Consider the following 22,415-nt stretch of genomic DNA (forward strand, 5'->3'; position numbering starts at 1 on the left):
ATGTAAAAAATAAAAATGTTAGTGATAGAATCTGTTTTTTCAGTCAAACAAACCATCAATGGAATAAGACTACTTTTGCTTTGCTCGAGCTCTATTATGTATTGCATAATGATGATAAAGTGGATTCCCTCACTTAACGACGCAGACAATCGCATGCGTGACGACAAAGTCGTATTCCTCACTTTAATAATGCAAACAATCACCAAAAAAATGATAAAGCTTTAAAGGAGACAAGCTAACTTGGCAGCCATTTAGTGCCTTTGTACCCTCGAAAGTCGAATCTATGGCAATAATAGCATTATTAGGGTTTATAGAGCAAATTTATTAATTTCGTAATGGCCCAAATATCAGATACCATTATGATTTAATTATAGGTTCAAGGTCCGAAAAAGCAGACATCAATTCTGTAACTAAAGAATGCTTATAAATAAAACAGGAAACTACACTTAACATCTCTCAATCTATTACTCAATTTGTAATCTACTTTCGATCTTTTAATTTGTTTAACATACCCTACCAATTTACCATTAGAATTGCAATGTCCATTTTCTGTCCCCCAAAATGACAAAAACACTACTAAAAAAAAAAAAACAAATTATTTTCTAAATTTCTCATTTTCTTCAAAAAAGATTATCTTATACAGAAAGGGAGACATTGCAATCCCAATGGTAGAACTAGATCAGAAGAAGAAGGAAAAACAAAAAAAAACAAAACCCTGGCTGCTGAGCAAAGCTTCTGGTGACCAACCAATTCTCTTCAAATTAAGTTCTAGGCGAAAAAGAAGTTCAATATACTATTATTAGGCTAGTCATTTCAATTTATGACCATCTATCCAGCAGATACAAGTAGACATAAAGGTCTAAATGGCATTTAGCAGCTGAAGCAGCGTGAAAGATCACTAGCATCTCATTGATCAAATGAAGCCTTGGGGTTTAAACTTTTATCCAGCCAGAAGGGCCTGCAAATGCCTTACGTTTTGCAGGCAACCCTCCTTTGGCAGTCAGAAGACTCAGGCTTCATCTTCTGCTTCTGCTTCTGCTCCTGCTTCAGCTTCAGCTTCAGCAGGAGGCATAAACTGGGACAGGTAATCCTGTGCTTCGGAAAGTGCAGATTCCTTGGCGTCAGCAGCATACAATATCTTCTTAATCGCCACAGACATCTGCACAAAATCGAAGTAAATGTGCCAAGAACATTTACTGAGATGAGTGATTCTTAAAAGCAGAATGGGACCTAGATTCCTTCATCACCCGCACGGTATATTGGGAGAGTCAAATGAGGAGGACAACATTGAAAATAGAACAAGATCATAACACTAGCAGAGAAATATGCAGAATGGAAAACTAACAAATAAATATTAATTCCATGTACAAGATATGCTATTAATATGAAAAATTAATGCTATTAAAAGACATAATACAAGAACATAAGTTGTAAAACCATACTATGAGTATAATCAGGGATCTCTAGAAACTCTTACCGGGAGATCTTCCCATTCAGGAGTCTGACAGATAATTTCTATATCCCTCAATTTTGCAAAGTAAAAATCTCGTTCCTTTTCCAAAAGATCCACGGAGAACTTAAGATCAGAAATCTGTGTGACAAAAAGCATATAACAACAGCAAGTAATCAATTCTATTGAACTTCATGCAATAAACTGTTTCAACTGCAGGATGAGCATATCAAACAATGAAGGGGGGAGAGAGAGAGAGAGAGCATGCATCAGGGAGATAGAACCATGTCTAGAACAAACGTGGTGATTGGTCCAGAGAAATTTCAAAGTGAAAGCACTAAATCAGTGGGTCATCCTTCTACTACCTTTGTCCTGTCTGAAGTAGTTATCCTCCAATAGATGATAAAGGAGGATGATCTCCTCAGACAGCCATCATAAACAACTTAAGTCATGGACTGCTCACATTTTGAATGTAAACAGAAAAAACTGTGATGTGAACCTAATGTCAATACCTCCTTGGACAACGCCTGAACCTCCCCTGAAGAATCACCTCCACCTGCTGCTCCGTATGTCTTCCCTTGCCTGAAACCTATAGCAACAAACAGCAAACAACAATGGGAAGGATGAAATGTTAGAAACATAGAAAGTTTGGAAGCAACAGAGAAATAAAAATGGGCGAAACAAGCTGACCAGAGGCTTTATTAAGACCAACTGTGTCACCAGAACCAGGATTGTGCATATTGTTTGTTTGCAGTGATTTCGGATTCTTCTGAGACCCCTTAGTACTCCGATCCTTCACACCTTTACCCCTTCGCTCAATAGGATTATAATTCCTACAAGAAACACCACATGCATGTCAAAGTTCAGGGAGAAATCACAAAGAAAATGTGGCAACATTGATGCAACAGTATTCAAAATGTTAAAGGGGAGAAGGGTAATAGGACACTGAAGGAAAAACTAACATACTCGTTCATAATGCCACCATTTACAGAATCACAGTAGCGTTTCAGCCATTGTAAGAACTCCAAATTGTCCAAAGGCCGTCCTTTAACTAGCCTGTTGACTTCAATATGCTGCCATACAGAAGAAGACTTGGCAGTCAATGCAAAAGTAATTTGTAAATCTCTCTAATCCAGCTTCCTAACTAATTTTAGGTTAACATAAAAACCAATAATTGAGCCTTGCACTTCATCCTTTTGCTCGCTGTCTAAATGTGACTAAATTTTAATGGAGTAATCTCCTTTATCAAGAAAATTAATACTTGCACTGATAAGAAGAATTTTTCTTTTCCCTTTTCTTTCATTAGCTAGAATAAACCCACAAATTCTTCTATTCCTCTAATTTCATTTACAAAACAGAGAAGGTCTCCATGCAGGCCCTCTTTTCTTCTTTATGCCATTTCAAAAGGTCATTGCTCTCTATTGCCCTATATCTGTAGCCAGTTGGCAATGATAAATTACTCTAAAATTGAGTATTTGCACATTTTACTTGGACTTTAACAAAGGAAAATCCTTGAACCAAACTCATGCGTTTTTGGAGCAAAATTCTAACACGAAAGTTGCCTACTAGTAAGAGTTGCAACCCAAGAAATTCACACACATGCACAAGGAATTTATAAGATTTTCTGTTCTTATTAGTTTAAAATTTTGAAACAATTGGTAATTTAACATGGTATCAGAATAGTGGTCATAAATTCAAATCTGACCCTACAATGGTCTTGAATTCAAATCTAACCCTACAATCTACCCCATTTCGGTTTAAAATAATTTTGTGTTGGACTTCACTAGTTGAGGAGAATTTGAGCCAATACGTGAAAAAGAGTGTTAGAATATTAAATTATTGATGACTTTAACAGTTTCTAAGCCAATTCAGTCTTTCCACTAGTCCCCCAATTGGAGGAACAATGGGACCAGCATTCAAGCCAAGAGGCTACCACCAATGTGAAATATCTTTGTGCATTACCATCATACTGGTTATTCTATTTTACTTTATTCAAGAATTTGCCTTTAGTTCCATTCTTTTTATCCAGTACAACTAAGTCGTTCTCAAGTATTTTCTTTTCTTATCCTCATATCCCTTTCTTGGCCAAGATTCAATTCTGCTCAAACAAAACTGATCCTAAAATTCAGACTAGAATGCTATTCCACTTTTCTCAAAGTCAGAAATGGGCAAACCCTAATAATTGATCCAACACCCTGGAATGAACAACTCAAAAGAATATTGATAATAAAAAACTTAACACCTAAAGAAAAGGAAGTTGGTAAGAAAAGAAAAACAGAACCACAACAATTCATGCACAAAGCACCACACAAAAGACTTTGACCGGTTGGATAAAATTACCTTATCGATTTTCAACTTGTTGAATACTTCCTGCAGAACCTTATAATTTTGGATCATATCATATTCCGTCTTCGCATCATAATTCACCTAGAACCAAATGACAAACAGTGAAGACAATTCTATGAATAATGTTATTGATTAGAAGAGAATTTGCAGGGGAAAAAACATTAAAAAGCAAAATAACAAAACAAAACAAAACAAAAAAGGAGAGGCAGTTTGTCACCTTGTGCATTGGAACTACTCCTGGATAGGTCATGTCCATCATCTGACATTGCACTGCACCAGAAGCGGCCTAGCCACAAGCATTTACATAATTATAAAAAAATAAAAAAATAAAAACCGAAATTACTTAAACCATTTCATCAGGGAAAAAATTTAAGATGAGAGAAGTATGATGTGACTAACAACAGCAAAACAAGCATCGAATAAGAACTACCCTCATAGCTACTAAACTAGCCTTCTCTTATCCGGAATGCAAATAAAATCACATACAACAAAATTCAAATGGGATTGGTGGCTCGAACACTTGCACATAACACGAGTGCTATGAAAAGGCTTTCTTCCAATCCCAATTCAATCAATTTTCATTGATGTGGTTCCTCAAAAACATCATCAAACTCAATCAACATGACTCCAACAATATTTAGCAAGAAATAGAAAGTGAAATTTTATGTCAACATCTTGCAAGCCTTCATAAAAAAAAAATGTTTTATCATGGAAATGATGCTTTTGATGTGTATTTTAAGACTTCCATAGTTCCATTACTTTCTTATGAAGCCACAGTTTTGTTCCACTACATTTATGAATGACAATCTTAATCAATGTTGCTCGATATGGGTAATTATAACTATGAACTTTGCACGTCCATCACATGCAGATTAAATTTTGGGTTAGGTTGCATAGATCGTAATTCAAATGCTTCACCCAATTCCGCCGACAAGATTTTCAAGTTGTCATCACCTTCTTTATCACTGTGAATGTAGGGTAATGCCTTTTGCTCATTTCCTCCATATCCATCCTCCTTTTCCATATTTTCTCCTCCGAAATCCCTGCCCTACCCCTGCCTCAATACTCTAATTCTTGAGACTGCCCCTTCCCTACCAAAGCGTCAACACACAATTTCTTTCCTTGATCCACCAACTGGTCCTTCTCTGCCAGCAGCAATGAACCACCATACTCCTTCAGGGAAACCATACCACTACTCCCATTGCCGAATCAAAAAACACTACCACCCTTTCTCAACTCCACAGCAAAATTGGTCCACCCTCCACCTTCTTGGCCCTCTGGAACAACAATAAAGCCATACCACCCTCCTCCATATTCCACCAGTGCCATGTACCGCTCATGGCTATTCGCGCACCTCTACGCAATATAAGCCCTACTTCCAACCCTTATAGTCTTGTAAAATTCCCTCAAATTCTCCCCTTTTAACACCTCCTCCACTGTAACCACCAACCAAAACACGCTACACTTGCCCAAAACCAACACTCTAGAGACCCCTGTGCTCCTCTCGGTGATGCGTAAACCCATTGCCATCTCTAATGTTATAACAGAACCAAAAGACAAAACTGAAACAAATCTGATGACAATCTCGTCGGGACGTGCCAATGCCATCACGTGCCAACTACCACCGCCCTCACGCTAGGAATGGAAATATTTAATAAGATGATTTTGAAAAGTACATACCCAAGAAAAAAGAGTTTATTCATTAGATTGATGTATTGTATCAAAGGTCACACTACAAAAAGAAACAATTGGACTTGATAAACAAGCAAAACAATTAAGCCCATCTTAAAAACTCATTAGGGCAATAAGACAAGTTAACAAGTTAAGAAGTGTCACAACAACATTTCATTCAAAATTAAAGCACTTTGGTGTCCTCCCCACTGCCCCCTAGTGCATATTTCATGAAGACTGACACATGGAAAGTAGATATGCATTCACACAAAATCTAAACATTCCAATTATACAATAATGAATGTCATAGACAACCAATTGCCCATCCAATATTTCTACTAACAAAAAATTGATAGTGGGCATTGCTTTGCAAAGTTGTGATGGTAATGCATTTCAAAATTCGAGAGTAGTCAACCTTTGCTCGATTAGCAGCCTAGCCAACATGATTTCTCCAGTGATAGACTAAAGCAAACATAAGTAAACACTAAGCTCAAAATAGTGACACTCATAGATGATTTAAGCCAAAGAAAATATTGTTTACCTATTCGCTTCTTAGAGCCTATCAGCCTAGAACAAAAGCTGATTAAGGAGCTGTCAGATTAGATTCAGTTTACACCGTGCCCAGCTCAATAAGAAACAGTAAACTTTGAATCTAAATAATGTGAACTAGAATTTGATATAGATTAAGCCGGATAATAATATGCCACTCACTGCATACTAAATGTTTGCCACATAATCACTTTACCCCAGTTTTAAACCCACACACATGGACCAATCAAGCTCTCGACCTACATTATATGTTAGAATAGTAATTAAATGACTAAGTTCACCTTCCCTATAAACTTAACATTTTGGGATAACCGGTGATTTAACACTTACTATATGACCACATCCAGCATTAATAAAACCCTATTGTGCAGCATCAAAATTGTAAACCAAATTTCCAAGATTTGAAGAAATAGGACAGATAACACTATAAATTGTATGCACACAGCCAAAAGGCACAGTGTATGGCATCCCAATCAACATTGAACCATTACATACATATTGGAGTATACAGTAATTTATCAGCACACTTTTTATTCCCACCTCATTTGGGCTAAGAAAAGAAACCACTATGAAAAACTGAAATCCAAGGCGATATTTTCTATGTAAAGAATAAGAAATAAAAAATTGAACCACACGTCTCTAAGGAACTCCATCTGGGTCATCAAAATGCATCCAAACAACATCTTTGTCAACTAAATAGTACCCTGCGAAAACTTACGTCCACTACAAGAACACCCAGATGCGAAAAGTACAACTTTTTACAACATATAACATCAAAAGATTTCTTTTTTTTTTTTTTTTTTTTAAATCCATCCAAGAAACTCCCATTCATTAGTCATTACTGCCAAGAACCCAACAAAAAGCCTAATAAAAATGGGTGAATGAATTATTGGGAATAGTGTACCTCTTCAATGCGAGAGAGATTGAGCTGAAGCCTATTGTTAATCCAAGTCAATATCTCATTCCTCCCTACAAAGTACCCGCTGTCCATCATTCCTATATTCGTCGCCATTGCAACGCCTTCAAACAATTTTCACGCACAGAAAGAGAGAGAGAGAGAGAGAGAGAGAGAGAGAGAGAGAGAGAGATGGGAAAATGAGAAAGATAATGTGAGGATTATGGCGATTAAAAGCGTAATCTTTGGAGGGATTTTGAAAGTTTAATAATCTGTTTGGTTATTTTAAACAAAAAAAAAAAAAAACTGAAGTGGGAGGAATTGAATGGTGCGGGATTGGGGAGAATCAGAGAATGAAACCGAAAGGCCACAACAAAAGGACCGGCTGCCACTATACCCAAGTAACCACGGACATAAAAAGACAATTTTAGGCTTCTTTCTTTTTATATTCTCTTTTTTTTTTTTTTCTAATTTTAAATAATAACATTTTTGAAGTGTGAGGAGTTTGTTTTTATTTGATTTTGGAAGTTTTTTAATTTGTAATTTGTTTGATTACTTCTTTCCAATTTTAATGCCACAATCTGGCCTGCAATTTTGTATTTGGTATTTGGGTGGAAATAGGATCTACTCACTATCCATTTTATGATTCAGAATTTGTTTTTATATAGAGAAGTGCTAGATAGTCAAACAAATCAATCTAGAAAATTTTTTAAATTGACGTAGCAGACCGTGAATGGCAGACAAGGAAGAGAGAATTACATTTTTTTTTTTTAGTTTAAAAACTCTTACTACGTCAATTTGAAATTTTTTCTAAGTTTATTTGTTTGGCTCTTTAGCACTTCTCTTTTATATATATAACAGTTTATATTTTATATATATTATTATATTTGTAAAAATTTAATATGAATTACAATTTTTTTTTTCTTTCTATTTCAAGTGAAATTAAAAAGATTGATCCAATTTGGTATCAAATATCAATCAATTTGTTTGGTTTGTACCAATTAAAATCGAAAAAAATATATATATATACTTGTAAATAAAGTTATGTTGCATGAATTAATATCCTTTAGAACCTTTATGCATATTTTCTCATGTAAATGTTTTGTTTTTTAAACACTCTTCTGGCTTTTGTGGTGTTTTTGTAAGTTTTTACTCTTATAATAAAATTATCAATTGCAGATTTAGGAAATTATAGTTGGTTAAATTAGGTAGGAAACAAGGCCGGCCAGCACACGACATGTTTAGATGGTATCTGACCAAACATACGTGGACACGTGTATCAAAGGCATTGCTCCACAATTAATCTGAATTTGTTGACTCGTATGGGTCGTATATAAATTCAATGTTAGATTACCCATTTACTATATGGAGATAATTGAAAGATGATTTAAATAATTAATTTTATAATTTCTCTGTCAATAAATCAGAAATGCTTATTTGCAGTTTGACTTACGTCTCACGTACATTTCTTCTGAGTTGGCATCATCCATCCACCATTGATGTTTTTGGTTTTCTTTTTAATTGATGATAAATGTAAGGTGCTAACCCAGTAAAAATGTAGTAGCATCTTCTCAATTATAAATAAAATTGATAAATTCTATCTTATGATTATAATTTAAAGCGAGTGCATCTAATGGTGCACGTGATGCCAATATTGACACGTTTTTTAAAAAGTTTAAATAATATGACATCATATACAGCGTTAAATGCACTAATTTTAAATCCTAACTATAAAATAAATATTACCCACTTCATGCATCTTCTATTCCAAACCACAAGGGGTGGTTGGACACCTCTTTTAGGTGGCTGATCACTTCTCAAAGGGTAAAGTAGTATTTGACTACTATTTTATTTCTATTTTGCTAGAGTAATAATAGTTATTACACTTATTTCGCACCACTTCATGTGATGTATTTTAAGTATTTTTTTATTTATTTAGATTTATGTGGCTCAATATGATTTATTCAAAATGATTTTCAAATCTCAAGGAGCTGTTAAAATGGGATACTTTATGTAATTTTGTTAAAAATGTACTTTTAAGTTGGGCCCAAGTGAACCGTGGCCCGTGGGTCACTCCAAAAGTCCTAACACCAGAAAGGCCTTAAACCACCACGTTTGGCAACGCCTGGTTTGTATGTAATTCCAGGACTAGGGTTTTAGAGTTCCCTTATAACCACCAAAGAACCAAGCTTTCATCTTTTTTACTTAGCAAGGGAGGGCGCGAGCGAGCGATCAATCAAGAGAGCCATGGTGCACGTCTCCTTCTACCGCAACTGTAAAACCCTGCTTTTTAATCCCGCTTTTTTTCTTTCATTGTCTTCTATATATCTCACAGATTACTATATATTTTTAATTTTTGTGATGCTTGAATCGTTGGTGTTTATGTACCTTTTTTTTTTTTTTTTTTTTTGTTCTTTCTAAATGTTAATCCTTGTTTGGTGCTGATAAAATTGATGGAAGGTCGGGGGTTTGGGGTTCTTGGGTTTCAAATAATGACTGCACGTTTGAGATTTAGAATAATAGGTCTGAGGTCTAATGGGGGGAAGGTCAATTTGAATTCCATTCATTTTCTGCTGTTTGGTTGATGTAGGAACTATACAAAGTTGGAAAATGTAGGATTGAACAATCTTCCTTTATCTTCATAGATTTTTTTTTTTTTTTTCAGCTAAATAGTGTTAATTTCTTATTTTTCTCAGAAACTATGCAAATTGTTAATGCCATGCTTAGCGTTGGCATTGCAATTTCGTAGACTAAAATTGCGATTTTAAACCAAAGTGCAGCCATGTTGGGATTTAGACGTAGTCCTGTTGTCATCAAGGTTTCTCAGCAGCTAAATAGAGAGCTATTTTCTAATCTCTTTATGCATTTAGCTCATAAATTTTGCACAGCATAAGTTAACAGATCACTTTGAGGTGTTTGTTAAAAATTGCAGATAATTCTTTGTATATTCATGATTTATGTTATTAGAAATTCTGAGTTATATGCAGATGGGAAGACCTTTAAGAAGCCCCGCCGTCCATATGAGAAGGAACGGTTGGATGCTGAGTTGAAGCTTGTGGGAGAGTATGGGCTGCGATGCAAGAGAGAGCTCTGGAGGGTTCAATATGCTCTGAGCCGTATTCGTAACAATGCGAGGATGCTTTTGACCCTTGATGAGAAGAACCCCCATCGTATCTTTGAGGGTGAGGCTCTTCTCCGGCGGATGAACCGGTATGGGCTTTTGGATGAGAGTCAGAACAAGCTTGATTATGTCTTGGCCCTGACCGTGGAGAACTTCCTTGAGCGCCGTCTTCAGACACTTGTCTTCAAGTCAGGCATGGCCAAGTCCATCCACCATGCTCGAGTGCTCATTAGGCAGAGGCATATCAGGTAAAGTAATCTTTTTTGTGTGATAAATGCAAAATAACTATTTAACTGCTACGGTGTTTGAAGTTGGTATTGGTTCAGGATCCCGCTTAGGTGCGGTAGTTAAAAACTACCGCACCATGCTGTTAAATCTCCCAACGGCTGGGATTAAACAGAAAACAAAGAAAAAGAAAACAAAGGCTGTGATTTCACGGAACGGTTCCCTTCTCTCACGCTTCTTCTCCTTCTTCTTCCTTTCTCTCTCTAAACCCATTCTTCTTCTTCTTCCTTTCTCTTCTTGTTTTTGTTTAATCTGAGAATTAATCAAGACAATTTCTAACCAAACTGAGTATTTTCACGGAATTTCTCTAACCTTCTTCTCCCTATTCTCCTCAAAACCCATCTTTCTCTCTTAAACCTCTTCCTTCCTCTCTCTCTACCCGCCTGAGTTGGTGTTCTTGCAATTCATGATGAAGAACATGTTGAATGTGGAGAAAAAACTGGACCTCAAAACTGGGTTCAATTTAAGAACAACCCAAATCTTCAAGAACACCAACCCAGGCGGTCAATAGAGAAAAAACCCAAAAAAATTCAAGCCACAACAAAAAAAAAATCAAGCCACAAACTTCTCAAGAAAACCAACACTTTCCTTCCTCCCAAACCAAAAGAAAATAACCAATTAAACTCCCCTATTTATCGTCCTAGGCATAAAAAATAACCAAAATAAAAACAAGAATGAGAAAGGAAGAAGAAGAAGAATGGGTTTAGAGAGAGAAGGAAAGAAGGAGAAGAAGCGTGAGAGAAGGGAACAGTTCGGTGAAAGAAATCACAGCCTTTGTTTTCTTTTTTTTCTTTTTTGTTTAATCCCAGCCGTTGGGAGATTTAACAGCATGGTGCAGTAGTTTTTAACTACCGCACCTAAGCCGGATCCATTGGTTCAAATGATTAGCCTTTTAAGTCTGTCCAATAAATACTAGTATATTTTTCCTAGGAGAACTGCTGCTCCGAGTCAGAAAATATGTACGAATGAATTTAGGCAATACCTTGGATTCTTCTTCCTTTATCTTATTTTTACAAATATTTACAAATGCAACCAATTACTAGAGCCACCGGTGTTTCCAAAAGTGCCCTGATGTTTTTCCCCCTCTTCAAAAGAATGATTTCTGCACTAGAAAAAAAAATGCTTTGGGTGTATAATGGAAAATAAGTCTGTTTCTATTGACAAAATTTTGAACATTAAACTCCTACATTTAATGATTTTGGCTGCTATGTAGAATTAAGGGCCATATGCTCTAACAATGCTGTATGTTTTTTGGTTGGGCAGGGTTGGGAGGCAGGTTGTGAATATTGCATCTTTCATGGTGAGGGTTGATTCACAGAAGCATATTGATTTCTCACTTACCAGTCCATTTGGTGGTGGCCGACCTGGAAGAGTGAAGCGAAAGAATCAGAAGGCAGCTGCTAAGAAGGCTGGTGGTGGAGATGCAGATGAAGAGGACGAGGAATGAGGCATGGGTTAGGACTTTTGCTAGTGATACTAGTAGAGCTTGTGTCTCCACTTCTGTTGAACTTTCAATATTTTGCCTGCACAAGTTAGCATTGCTTTGTTTGAGAGAATAGAATTAGCTGGTTGTTATTCATGTACAATCTGTCCTTCCTTGGGTTTTGATAGCGGAAACTTATTATTGAGGATTGCTAGCATACTTTCTGCTGTCACTGATAAGCCTTTTAGGCTTGTTATTTGTATGTGGGATGTGGTTATTGGCTAAAACCTTAACAGTTGCGACTGTTTTTACCCGAAAGTACTCTATATATTAATGTTTTCTAGTGTATTCTAATGGATCCTTTGTTTTTTAATTTTTTTTTTAAAATAAAAATCTTTGGCACGGGCATGTATTCTTTGGACTAAAAATCAATCCACAATGGCTTATGCATTTTGAATTTCTATCAAAAATGGTTAACCAAATCCCTAAAAAAATAGCTTCAGTCAGTTCTCTAGACCAAATGCATTTCATCTATTTCATCTACAAATGCTTTTCCAAATGTAGAAAAGCCCAATAGCTCTATAGATGAGTGGCCGGACGATGGGGTATCATCGAAGAAAACTCATTTTAATTTAGTTATTGTGAGACTAAGAGGTAGTTATAGAGTGGTGGATAAGACACCATCTACAGCGGTAGGGTAGAGAACCATTAAGATCAAATATTTTTTTGAAGGTTCAGATTTGAAATTTCTAATAGACCAAAATGTACTGTGATGGAGGAGATTAATTGTAAACTTGTAATAGAACATAAGGAGTTGCGACATGTATAATCCACACGCGCCACAAAGGTGCATGGGGTATAACCGGGGGGAGGGGGGATGTCAATGAATGGTTGAGTGGCGGCAAATAAAGGAGGAGGCATGGCAAATGAAGGAGGAGGAGGCACACATGGGTGTTGGTTGTGAGTTTTTAGTAGATCTAACATTTAATTACCCAAACAAAATATTAGAAAAATTAAAGTAGAAGAAAAAATAAAGAAGCTACAAAGAAAGGAGAAGATGGTGAAGAGGGAAACATGGGAGTTGTAGAGAGAGAGAGAGAGAGAGAGAGGAGAGAAGAGCATAACTCTTTGATTGAGATCTTAGAGAGAGAGAGGGAGGGGAGGGGGGTGTGGGGAGTTTTTATGGAGACATCAACAACATTTTTTTGATCATTCAAGTCATTTTAGAAATATTATTTTAATAGCGTAGAGAAAGAATTTAGATAAATGGTATGATGTTTTTGAAAAGTGGTTAACTAATTTTTTGTTTTTTGTTTTTTTTTAAAGATTAACTCTTGATTAACCTTTTTAAATAAAAATTTAGGTGGTGTTTGGTAAATGGGTTGGCCTAGACACTGTAGTTGATGTAGATTGATGTGAAAAAAAAATAAGAATGTTTGGTATAAAAAAAATGAAAAAGTGGTATGAAAAAGTGAAAAAATTTTGTTTTGTAGTGATTTTTTTTATTTGAATAATAATAAAAAGTGAATGATTTGATATAAAAAGTGAAAAAGTTAAAATATTTTGATGTTGATTTTTTTGGGAAATGGTGATAAATAGTGTCTAGGCCAACTCCAACCCTTTTACCAAACAAGATAAGTCATTAGGAAATTGGCAACAATCTCTTACTTTTAGATTTGAACTAGTTAAATTGAGAAATTTTTTTCCTTATCTCCCCAGGTAAAATCAGCCCTACTTATTAGATTTTGGCTTTCCTCTTGACAAAACCTAACGAAAAATTTCTGTAGAAAGATATATGGCAAAGATTCAAAGAAAAACTTTACTTATTTCTTTTTACTTGAAGCATATTTACCGTTTATTATTTTTGAGAAATTTTATTTATTTATTGTATTTTTACGTTCATTTTTCATATATTTTTATTAAGTTGACATATTATATTAATCATTAATTTAAAAAAAAAAATACAAAAAAAAACTAAATGTCAACTCAATGGAGATATATACAAAATGTACGTGATATATATATATATATATATATATATATATATATATAATATATACTCTGAAGTTCCTATTAGTCTCAAGCCAAACTCCCTTAACCCCCTCATTTTTGTATATCTAAACTTGCTTGGCAATTCCTTCCTAACAACTCTGAAACACCAAAAACGAAAGAAACAGGGGGCATGGATCCCATCAACGTCTTCAAAGGTTACGGCAAAGTGGAGAACCTTGAAGATCAATCCCAACCCCGAAACACAAACGCTTCCATCGCCAGAACTCGAAAGCCCCTCATCACCACCGTCGCAATCTTTTCCATCCTCCTTTTGACTCTAACCATCGGTTTCCTGCTCGGGGCGCTGATTCACGAGGTAGAAACCGAGCCACCGGAGTCCCCGTCGCTCTCTTCCAACTCGGCCGACTCGCTCAAGACCGTGTGCAACGTTACCCGGTACCCCGAATCGTGCTTCTCCAGCATTTCCAACCTCACCTCCCCAAAACCCACCGACCCAGAAGCCATTTTCAAGCTCTCTCTCGGAGTCTCCATCGCCGAGCTCACGAAATTCAAGACCACGGTCTCGAATTCGAACGAGGCTGCTTTGCGCGACTGCCAGACCCAGATAGAGGACGCGCTGGGTCGACTCGGTGACTCGGTGGCGGCGATGGAGGTGGGCCCGGGAGAGGAGAAGGTGTTGACGGAGGCCAAGATCAGCGATCTGCAGACGTGGATCAGCGCTGCGATGACGGACCAGGAGACGTGCTTGGATGGGTTGGAGGAGATGAAGTCAACTGCTGTGGATGAGGTCAGGACCAAGATGCAGATGTCTAGGGAGTACACCAGTAATTGCTTGGCAATATTGGCTAATATCCACACCCTTCTTGACAAACTCCATATGTCCCCACTTCACTGATTTTTTCTTCAAAGAAAACCACCTGAAATCTTGCTCCCATAATTTGTGATCTTAATTTGTGTTTTTTTTTTTTTTTTTTGACTTGTTTCTGATGTTTATTTGTCATCTTGTACGCACTGTTAAATTGGTAATGCATGTATAGAGATAGAGATATTAGGGGCACATCCCTATCTTGTAAAATTTACAATAGTAATTGTTTATTGGATAGAAATTTCTTGTTTTTGTCAAAATGCATTACAAATGTAGTAGTGATTTAGTCTCTGTCGAAGTTTTAGGCTCCAAAGAAGCAACTTTCTCTGCAACCATTTTGGTGAACAGATTTTGCTCCAAGCCAATGGGACAAGTTATGCTTCTTAGCACTTTTGAATCCACAAAAAAAGAAAAGGAAAAGGAGGGTCTCAATCTCCTCACAGAGAGTTTGGGGGAAAAGGAAGAGGGAAATGGTGAAAGCTGGATAAGGGTTGTTATGGCGGCCTGGGACACAGTTTTTATTTTCCAAGCTCAAAAATTTCTGGAGGATTTTGGACTTAATATCCTCAAACACCAACTTTTTTACTTTTTTTGTGCACATATAGGAGGAGACCGAGATATTTGGGGGAGTTTGAGAATTGAGTTTATGGCAGAGGTGTTTGAGGAGGGTTTGTAGTTTTTACTGTAAAAATGGCTAATTTGGAACGACCAAGAAGAGTATTTAGAGAGACAGAACAAGACAATGGTGGGTTCATGAGCAGTGGCCTTAGAGAACACCATAACATGGAGTCTGGAAAGTATCTGAGGGCCAAGGATAAACAGAAATGGTGAGAAGGGGTCTCCATGTCTAGCTTTAGGGCCATCAGCCCTCCATTATCCCTCTTATGTTTCATGGACTGAAAGATTTTCTGTGCTAAAATGGTGTTGTCATGAATTGGTCTCCTTGAAATGAAGGCAGATTGGGACATTAGTGAGTGTTAGTTTTGTGTTAGTATTTAGTGGGACTACTTGAAATTGGCTTTTTCTTTTTTAGGGTTTTTGAAGTGTGACAATCATGAAATTCTGAAAACCAGCCAATGCCAATAAACGCAAACCTATCTTAAATTAGGTTTAAATTAGGTTGGCTGTTCACCTAAAAAAGTTCAATAAATTTGAAGTATAAGAATACTTTAGGTTGGCTGTCCATGGCCTTGGAGCCTGGAGGTGGTTAAGCTATCCTCCATTTGGCCAAAGGACAACTTGACCATCCCCTTAATTTTCTTTTTTTTTTGGTATTTATATATTTTTTTTATCGTGGGTAACACATATTAACAAATTCCGTCAAGATTTTGGACGAAATTGAGAGTAAAGACCTATTTGCTTTTATTATGAGTTCTTAGCAAATTTTATACCACAAGAAGCTTGTTGCAAATCAGTGTAACTATAAGGACTCATTTTACATTTTTTCTAAAATGAAAGTTCCTTTTGGTTGGATTGACACAAGCATAGAAATATAGAATGATAGGGATATCCTCAAACTACTTTGAAATCCAGAAATATTCAGATAGAGAAGGCCAGACAGACGGAGCACTTGAAGGACTAAAGGCTAATGAGAAGAGTGTTGGGGCCATTTGATATGTTGGAGACTCTTAATTGCCAGTAATTCTATGGGCCATGAGCCCATTGGTCTCTGTTTTGCTTCCCCCCTGCATACAACTACAAGCCTCAAAAAGTCCTTTCTTCCGACTAATTCAAAAATATTTCATGGGCCTTGGACCCCTGGGGCCTCCAGATCCAAACATGATGTTCTCTAAACAGTAGATGTTTTTCAGTCTGTCCATTGAATGCCTCAAAAAAATCACCATTTTCGTTGGTCGCTTGGCCAGTGTGCTAAGAATCTACAAAAATCTATTTCATCATTGGTATAAAGTTTACAAGCATAAACACAAAGTATTCCCTTCAATCGGTGACATAAAGATCATGGAAAAAAGAAAAAAAAAAAAGAAAAAAAAAAGGGTAAGCCGGGGAGACCAATTATGCCTATCATACTAGGGCGTGACCATAATAGCACTTACCCGCTAAGAGCCTCACAGAAGAGGCTTAGATGGTGGGAACCGCAGGCGCCCTCTCAAATCTGACTAAGTTATAGCCTGAACCAACTCCACCAAGGCATCAATAGGAATCCAAGACGATTAATACTAATCAGGCATATGTAGGGATTCTTCATTGCAGAGATTCGAACCCACCCTTAGTACATGTCCTAACCACTTTGAAATTTCTTTGGGCCATTAAACCCCCAAAATTGTTTATGTATCATAATGTATAGATTAATAGATGGATGTTTCAATATGTAATGCAATGAAGGTGGGAATCGGTTTACCTTACCTGGGATGCCCAACAACCTTTAAGTTTGTCATTTTTAAAAAAACGAAGTTTTTAACTAAACTAGGTTAGAAACAAATTTATTCAATTCAGGTTTTTAGAATATATATATATATATATATATGTGTGTGTGTGTGTGAAAATCACATGCTCTAATAAAAAACTTTATTGGCTTGTCGAGAGGGAGGAGGGGTAGAAAAATGCTATTTTGTATTCTCCTAGCATACTCAACTGACGTGATATATATGCTCGATCCACTCTTGATTTTTTTTTCCCTTCTAATTAAGATTGATCTAAGAGTGGATGCTGCATGTGCTCTGAATATAACATTATTTCTCACAAACAAAATATTAAAAATCAGCCGACTATCTGAACGAGTGGCTGATACTTATCCAGCCCCTAGAAAAAGGTCTAAGGGAGAAATAAAAACCATTGACTAGTACGAAGAGGATAAGAGATAATCTAACAAAACATTAAGCTAAATCCCTATCAACTTACAGAATATTAAGTTGTTGAACATAAAAAAATGTCAAGTAAGATTAAAATACATTTAAGAAGAGGTCTAGGATTCATCTTGCATTCAACCTGCACAATCTAGTGGTAGAATACTAATTACTAATGCCGCCAGAAAAGGAGTGGGGAAGGGGAAGAGAGAGAGATAGAAACCAACGAAAACACAAAACTTGTTTATGTGTCTTTTACAATCGTGCTAATTCTATATCATTTCATGTCACTGCCTTAGAAACCAACGAAAACACAAAACTTGTTTATGTGTCTTTTACAATCGTGCTAATTCTATATCATTTCATGTCACTGCCTGTTCATATTTTAGACACTTGTTAATGAATTCTCACCAGTAGGTTTCTCTTTACCTGATTTTTGTCCACTGTCCACTAGGCAGCAATTGCAGCCATTAAAGTGCACTGTTGCCCCGTGACTTTGGAATCGAATCTCGAGGAGATTCTCACGTGCGAATTATATGCTTTAAGGACAAATGTCAATTTATATTAAAAATGCACGTGAGAATCATATCTTCCGAAAACAAATGTCAGTTTTAGCACGCAGATAATTATTTTCTGCTCTAAAAACCACAGGCTGCAACATTTTTACTTGGCAGCAAGCAGTGATTAATTATGCATGTATGTAGATGTAGTTCATGTTGGCCAATGATTCAAGGCACTTCTTGATAAGGATTCCTCAGTTTGGAAGTATCTAATCATGCAGAACATGACAAAATTGTTCAAAATATATAGGGGAGTATCTACTGTGTATGCATAACTATATGTTGATGCATGCATCATGCATATGCAAGGAATGTGTGCCACCAACCCTACCCACACACACACACACACACACATCAAGCAGGAGAGCTGACTAAAGCTCCAGATTGTAACAGTGAAAGCTCCATATGACATAGGTCATGGAGTCACTAAAGTGTTGATAAGGTTCAAATACATGTACATGGTCCCATATATATATGAAAAGTAAGCACTTTTGAATACTATATGGTTGATGATTAGCCTTTCTGGGTGTACTTTTTCATGCTTAAGAACAAGTCAATAACTTGAATAAACATAAGAATTTGCTACTTCTCTCATCCTAATCTTTCAACTTATTAAATTGATTCATCTATATAAAAATATAGCATTGGTGCTCCACCACATATCATATCTGACAGAAACTTAATTTTACTGCAATATGCTTATAATTTTTTTTTTTTTTTTTTACTTTCACTCTCAATTTTCAGTAGCTCAAAGAAGTTGTTGTGGTCTATATATATGCCAACATAACTTCCAGGTACTTGCCAAAAAAAGATAAGACATCTAAATACTCTATAGTTGTTGAAGAGTAAATCCACCTTTATGGCGGCAAAGGTTCATCCCCAAGTGCTACCTTCCTCTGCCTCCTGCTACTTCACTTCCAAACAAGAAACCTTTACAATATGGATGAAGTCTCTGGTGCTTGGTTGCAAAGGGTGCACTGTCTTTGATGCCAAGGGTCAACTTGTGTATCGTGTTGATATCTACAGCTGCAAATGCAGAGATGAAGTTTATCTTATGGATTTCAAAGGCAAAGTCCTCTTCACCATACTGAGAAAGGTAAAAAACAGTTAATCACATAGCATGATTTTGAGAAGTTTGGACTCCATTTATGCTCACAATCTGTGCTTTTTCTTGTGTAGAGATTCAAGTTGTTCAGGTCTTGGGAGGGCTACAGATCCACAACTACAGAGGTTGGTAGTAAAAAGCTTGGTTTCCAAGTAAGCCAAACCTTGAGGATTTCAAGAGGGGACTCGCCATGTGAGGTTATTGTGGGGTTAGATGAGAACCAACCCCGTCATTACAAGATCCAAAGCTGGGATAGCAGCAAGTCAGCATGCAAGATAGTAGACCAATTCGGGGGACTTGTTGCAGAGGTGAATTTAGTCTACACCTTTTCTTCTCCGCACTGTGATTTTGCAGACCAAAAATACGATTTTAAACCAAATCAGAAAAAAATTCTTGTTTGGGATTGCATTTTAAAAAAATTATAATTCAAAAACGTAGAAAAATTTGCGTTTTTAAGTCAAATGCAAGAGAGTGCATCTTAAAAAACTCACAATTTTAAAGGCTAAATTATGTTTTAAAAGCCAAACGCGTAACTATGTTTTAAAAAATTGTGTTTTCAAATTGCAAATTTTAAATCGTAAATCCAAACAAACCCTAAAATAGAATGAGAGCTCATTGCTTTGAGTGTTAATTCTAACTTATCATGTTTTCATGGACAGTTAAAGAGAAAGAAATCAGCATGTGGGGTTGATTTAGGCGATGACGTTTTGACAATGGTGGTGGAGCCCTATATTGATCACTCTCTTATCATGGGTGTTTTTGTTGTGTACAGTCTCATTAACTGTAAAATGTGAACATATGGAGGCAATAGCTTGTTCATTTTGAATGTTAATTACTAGTTATCTGGGATATGCTAGCATGTGCTTCATGACATATTAAGACTTAGCTTGGTAGCTGCATCATCTACACCGTTAGGTACAATAACATTAAATCTTGCTCCCAATTAGCAAGCCCCAAAAGCCAATCACAATTATTTGCTCAACTGTTTTTTCGTTTTGTTCTGAGAGTATGATACATGGAGAGAAAAAAAGAAAACCATGGAAAAAGAAAACTATGTAACAGATGACAACATATTAGGATGACATCCTAGGAAATTGAAAGTAATTTCCTAATTATACTCGGAGTAGTTGAATCACACCATTCTGTAAGGGAAAGGATTTCTCAGCTCTATGACTAGAAGAAGTAAGATTCACAAGGCTGGAGTAATTAAATGTATAGAAAGCAAGCCAACAGCTAAATGAAATTGAACCAATTGATTAATGTTGAAAATGTTGGAAATATTTTTGAATGGTAAAATAATTATAATATGAAAAATAAAATAAATACAAGAGATGAAAAATAGAGTATGAAAAGATCTCACAATGCTATAAAATCACACAAGAGCGTTATCCTTAAAGGTTGATTCGTGCCTCCTGGAGTATATAACTTGGTGCGATCGGATCCTTTAACACGCAACCTCCTAGAATTAGACTATAGTATCTACCTTCGTTAAGAACACACTTCTAATAACTAAGAGTAATAGAACAACCCTTTTTCCTCAAAATAGATGACGAAATACATACAACACCAAAAAATAGTTGCTAGTGTGGAATTAAAAATAACCAAATATTCATAGCAATTGAAGAATCAAAAGGCCATAAAACATATTAATAACCAACGGTCATAAACGGTAAAAGAAAAATCAATAGGTTTAATGACTCAAGGTAAAAAACGTACGAAAAATTAAATGCTCCTTAATGACCAAACAGTCACAAAACTATTTCTAGAAAACCACTTGCAGGATATTAAATAAATAATAAAAGGGTTTGAAAAGAAAGAAAAGAAAAACAATTGTTTGTAACACATATATTACAACAGAAAATACTAAGGATATCATCCTCCACAATGGTTGCAATCTGCCAAGAAACAGAGAGACGTGGGTTTTTTCAAAGCATCTATAGGAGCTTGAGGATCTATCCCTACATGTTCCTTGAATTGCTGGGGATGCTTCCATGATTGAACTCCCCAACAATCTAGCTGTTTTGTCTTCAATGATTTTCTCATTTTCATTGTTAATAACAGCTGCAACTACTGAAAAAGTTTGCCTCACAGCAACATCAAAGTTTGCTCCATAGATTAACAGGAGGGGAATTTACCTTCCAAGCATACTCATGAGCCTTCATTGTTGAGTTGATTTGGTTTCTATGGAACCATATTGTATCCATCATAATAGCTGCCAAGAGCTGGAAACTGTGGATCACATTCTTAGGAATAGCTAAGAGTATTTTGAGGATTGAGGATATTTTTTATCCACCTGAGAGATCAATAGGGTAATCTTCAAAGGCTGATATGTTTAGAGGCCATTTAGAATGTCTCCAAACAATTCTAGCTATGTTGCATCCCAGAAAAAGGATGTTGAGTTGTTTCCAACTTAAGGTTGCAGAGAGGACAGAAACAATTGTCCTCACTGTTCGAGTGAACAAATTCGGCTAACATAGCTTTGACCGGATATATATCCCAAGCAAGCTTCCACAACAAATGTTTAAGCCTATGCTGAAGTTTTAGGCTTCATATATAGTTTCTTCCTTTCTTCTGAAGAGAGAGGGCTTGTACTGATTTCGTTTAGATTAAGATCAAGGTCATGAGCTGTTTTGATAGAAAATTGACCTGAAGTAGAAGGAGTCTGGATACAGGAGTCCATTGAAGGTTGAAGGCTGAGAGAAATATTCTGTATTTGTGCTGCAGAATCCGGGTTGAAAAACTCATTAAGTCAGCAGATTTGAATGCTTCAACTATCTTTGCTTAATGAAATGAATGCGAGGTTTTGATTTGTGTGGTTTAATGAAATCAATGAAAGGTTTGATAATTAAGGCATAGGTAGAAAAAATCACTGTCAAAGAACCAAAAACAAAGCTTTCAAGGTCTTCTGAAAATCGTGGCTTATGAATTACCTAATATAAATTGGAAGAAAACTGATGTTTTAGGAACATGTCGGTTAACAATAAAACAGTATGAGACTGTCGCATTCGAAGGGGAGTAATTAAGTATCGTTTGAACGGAAACTAGGGTTTCACACCTTATCATGTAACGGTGTTTGAACGAGATTCGAACATCGTAGCTAACAATCGAGTGTCTCAAATCTGGCTTCATGATCATCGCATTGGAACAATTAAGCTTCGAACGTGATTGCAAACATGGCCTTCGGTGACACTTTGTGAAACAATGTGATTTTAGCCTGTGTTCAAACTAGGAGCGATCGCCTTTGTGATTGAGCCTTTTGAGAGCCTAAAATTTGAAGCCTTAAAGTCCTCGATTCGAACAACATGTGATCATGACTACAATCGAAATA

At 36.3% G+C, this 22,415-nt stretch overlaps 4 protein-coding genes across 4 annotated transcripts; 3 read left to right on the forward strand and 1 right to left on the reverse strand.

Moving 5' to 3' along the window:
* Positions 1–733: 733 nt before the first annotated feature.
* LOC132175147 (microtubule-associated protein RP/EB family member 1A) lies at positions 734–7,243 on the reverse strand. Its single transcript, XM_059586989.1, has 8 exons — positions 6,921–7,243; positions 4,014–4,082; positions 3,791–3,877; positions 2,417–2,523; positions 2,141–2,283; positions 1,963–2,039; positions 1,478–1,591; positions 734–1,159 (listed from the first exon to the last, which is right to left on the reverse strand). Exons 1-8 carry the CDS (start codon positions 7,026–7,028, stop codon positions 1,010–1,012), a joined length of 855 nt encoding a protein of 284 aa, XP_059442972.1. The 5' UTR covers positions 7,029–7,243; the 3' UTR covers positions 734–1,009.
* Positions 7,244–9,050: 1,807 nt separating this feature from the next.
* On the forward strand, positions 9,051–12,088 carry LOC132176472 (small ribosomal subunit protein uS4y-like). The gene is made up of 3 exons (XM_059588696.1): positions 9,051–9,186; positions 9,899–10,280; positions 11,581–12,088. Exons 1-3 carry the CDS (start codon positions 9,159–9,161, stop codon positions 11,762–11,764), a joined length of 594 nt encoding a protein of 197 aa, XP_059444679.1. The 5' UTR covers positions 9,051–9,158; the 3' UTR covers positions 11,765–12,088.
* Positions 12,089–13,829: 1,741 nt separating this feature from the next.
* On the forward strand, positions 13,830–14,909 carry LOC132175581 (pectinesterase 3). The gene has a single exon (XM_059587559.1). The coding sequence runs from the start codon at positions 13,923–13,925 to the stop codon at positions 14,646–14,648; it is 726 nt and encodes a 241-aa protein (XP_059443542.1). The 5' UTR covers positions 13,830–13,922; the 3' UTR covers positions 14,649–14,909.
* Positions 14,910–18,810: 3,901 nt separating this feature from the next.
* On the forward strand, positions 18,811–19,965 carry LOC132176381 (protein LURP-one-related 11-like). The gene is made up of 3 exons (XM_059588573.1): positions 18,811–19,078; positions 19,162–19,395; positions 19,747–19,965. Exons 1-3 carry the CDS (start codon positions 18,842–18,844, stop codon positions 19,879–19,881), a joined length of 606 nt encoding a protein of 201 aa, XP_059444556.1. The 5' UTR covers positions 18,811–18,841; the 3' UTR covers positions 19,882–19,965.
* The last annotated feature ends 2,450 nt before the right edge of the window (positions 19,966–22,415 follow it).

Source organism: Corylus avellana, chromosome ca3 (genome assembly GCF_901000735.1).
Source record: "Corylus avellana chromosome ca3, CavTom2PMs-1.0".
NCBI lineage: Eukaryota > Viridiplantae > Streptophyta > Magnoliopsida > Fagales > Betulaceae > Corylus > Corylus avellana.

Bases quoted from the DNA above. Each gene is read 5' to 3' on its own strand.
- LOC132175147 (XM_059586989.1), bottom strand. From the start codon at position 7,028: ATGGCGACGAATATAGGAATGATGGACAGCGGGTACTTTGTAGGGAGG. The intron at 2,040-2,140 runs GTCAGCTTGTTT...TTGTTGCTATAG, and splicing joins TGGTCTTAATAAAGCCTCTG to GTTTCAGGCAAGGGAAGACA. The intron at 1,592-1,962 runs GTATTGACATTA...TTTGTCACACAG, and splicing joins TTCAGGCGTTGTCCAAGGAG to ATTTCTGATCTTAAGTTCTC.
- LOC132176472 (XM_059588696.1), top strand. From the start codon at position 9,159: ATGGTGCACGTCTCCTTCTACCGCAACT. The intron at 9,187-9,898 runs GTAAAACCCTGC...AGTTATATGCAG, and splicing joins CGTCTCCTTCTACCGCAACT to ATGGGAAGACCTTTAAGAAG. The intron at 10,281-11,580 runs GTAAAGTAATCT...TTGGTTGGGCAG, and splicing joins ATTAGGCAGAGGCATATCAG to GGTTGGGAGGCAGGTTGTGA.
- LOC132175581 (XM_059587559.1), top strand. From the start codon at position 13,923: ATGGATCCCATCAACGTCTTCAAAGGTTACGGCAAAGTGGAGAACCTT.
- LOC132176381 (XM_059588573.1), top strand. From the start codon at position 18,842: ATGGCGGCAAAGGTTCATCCCCAAGTGCTACCTTCCTCTGCCTCCTGC. The intron at 19,079-19,161 runs GTAAAAAACAGT...TTTCTTGTGTAG, and splicing joins TCTTCACCATACTGAGAAAG to AGATTCAAGTTGTTCAGGTC. The intron at 19,396-19,746 runs GTGAATTTAGTC...TTTCATGGACAG, and splicing joins TCGGGGGACTTGTTGCAGAG to TTAAAGAGAAAGAAATCAGC.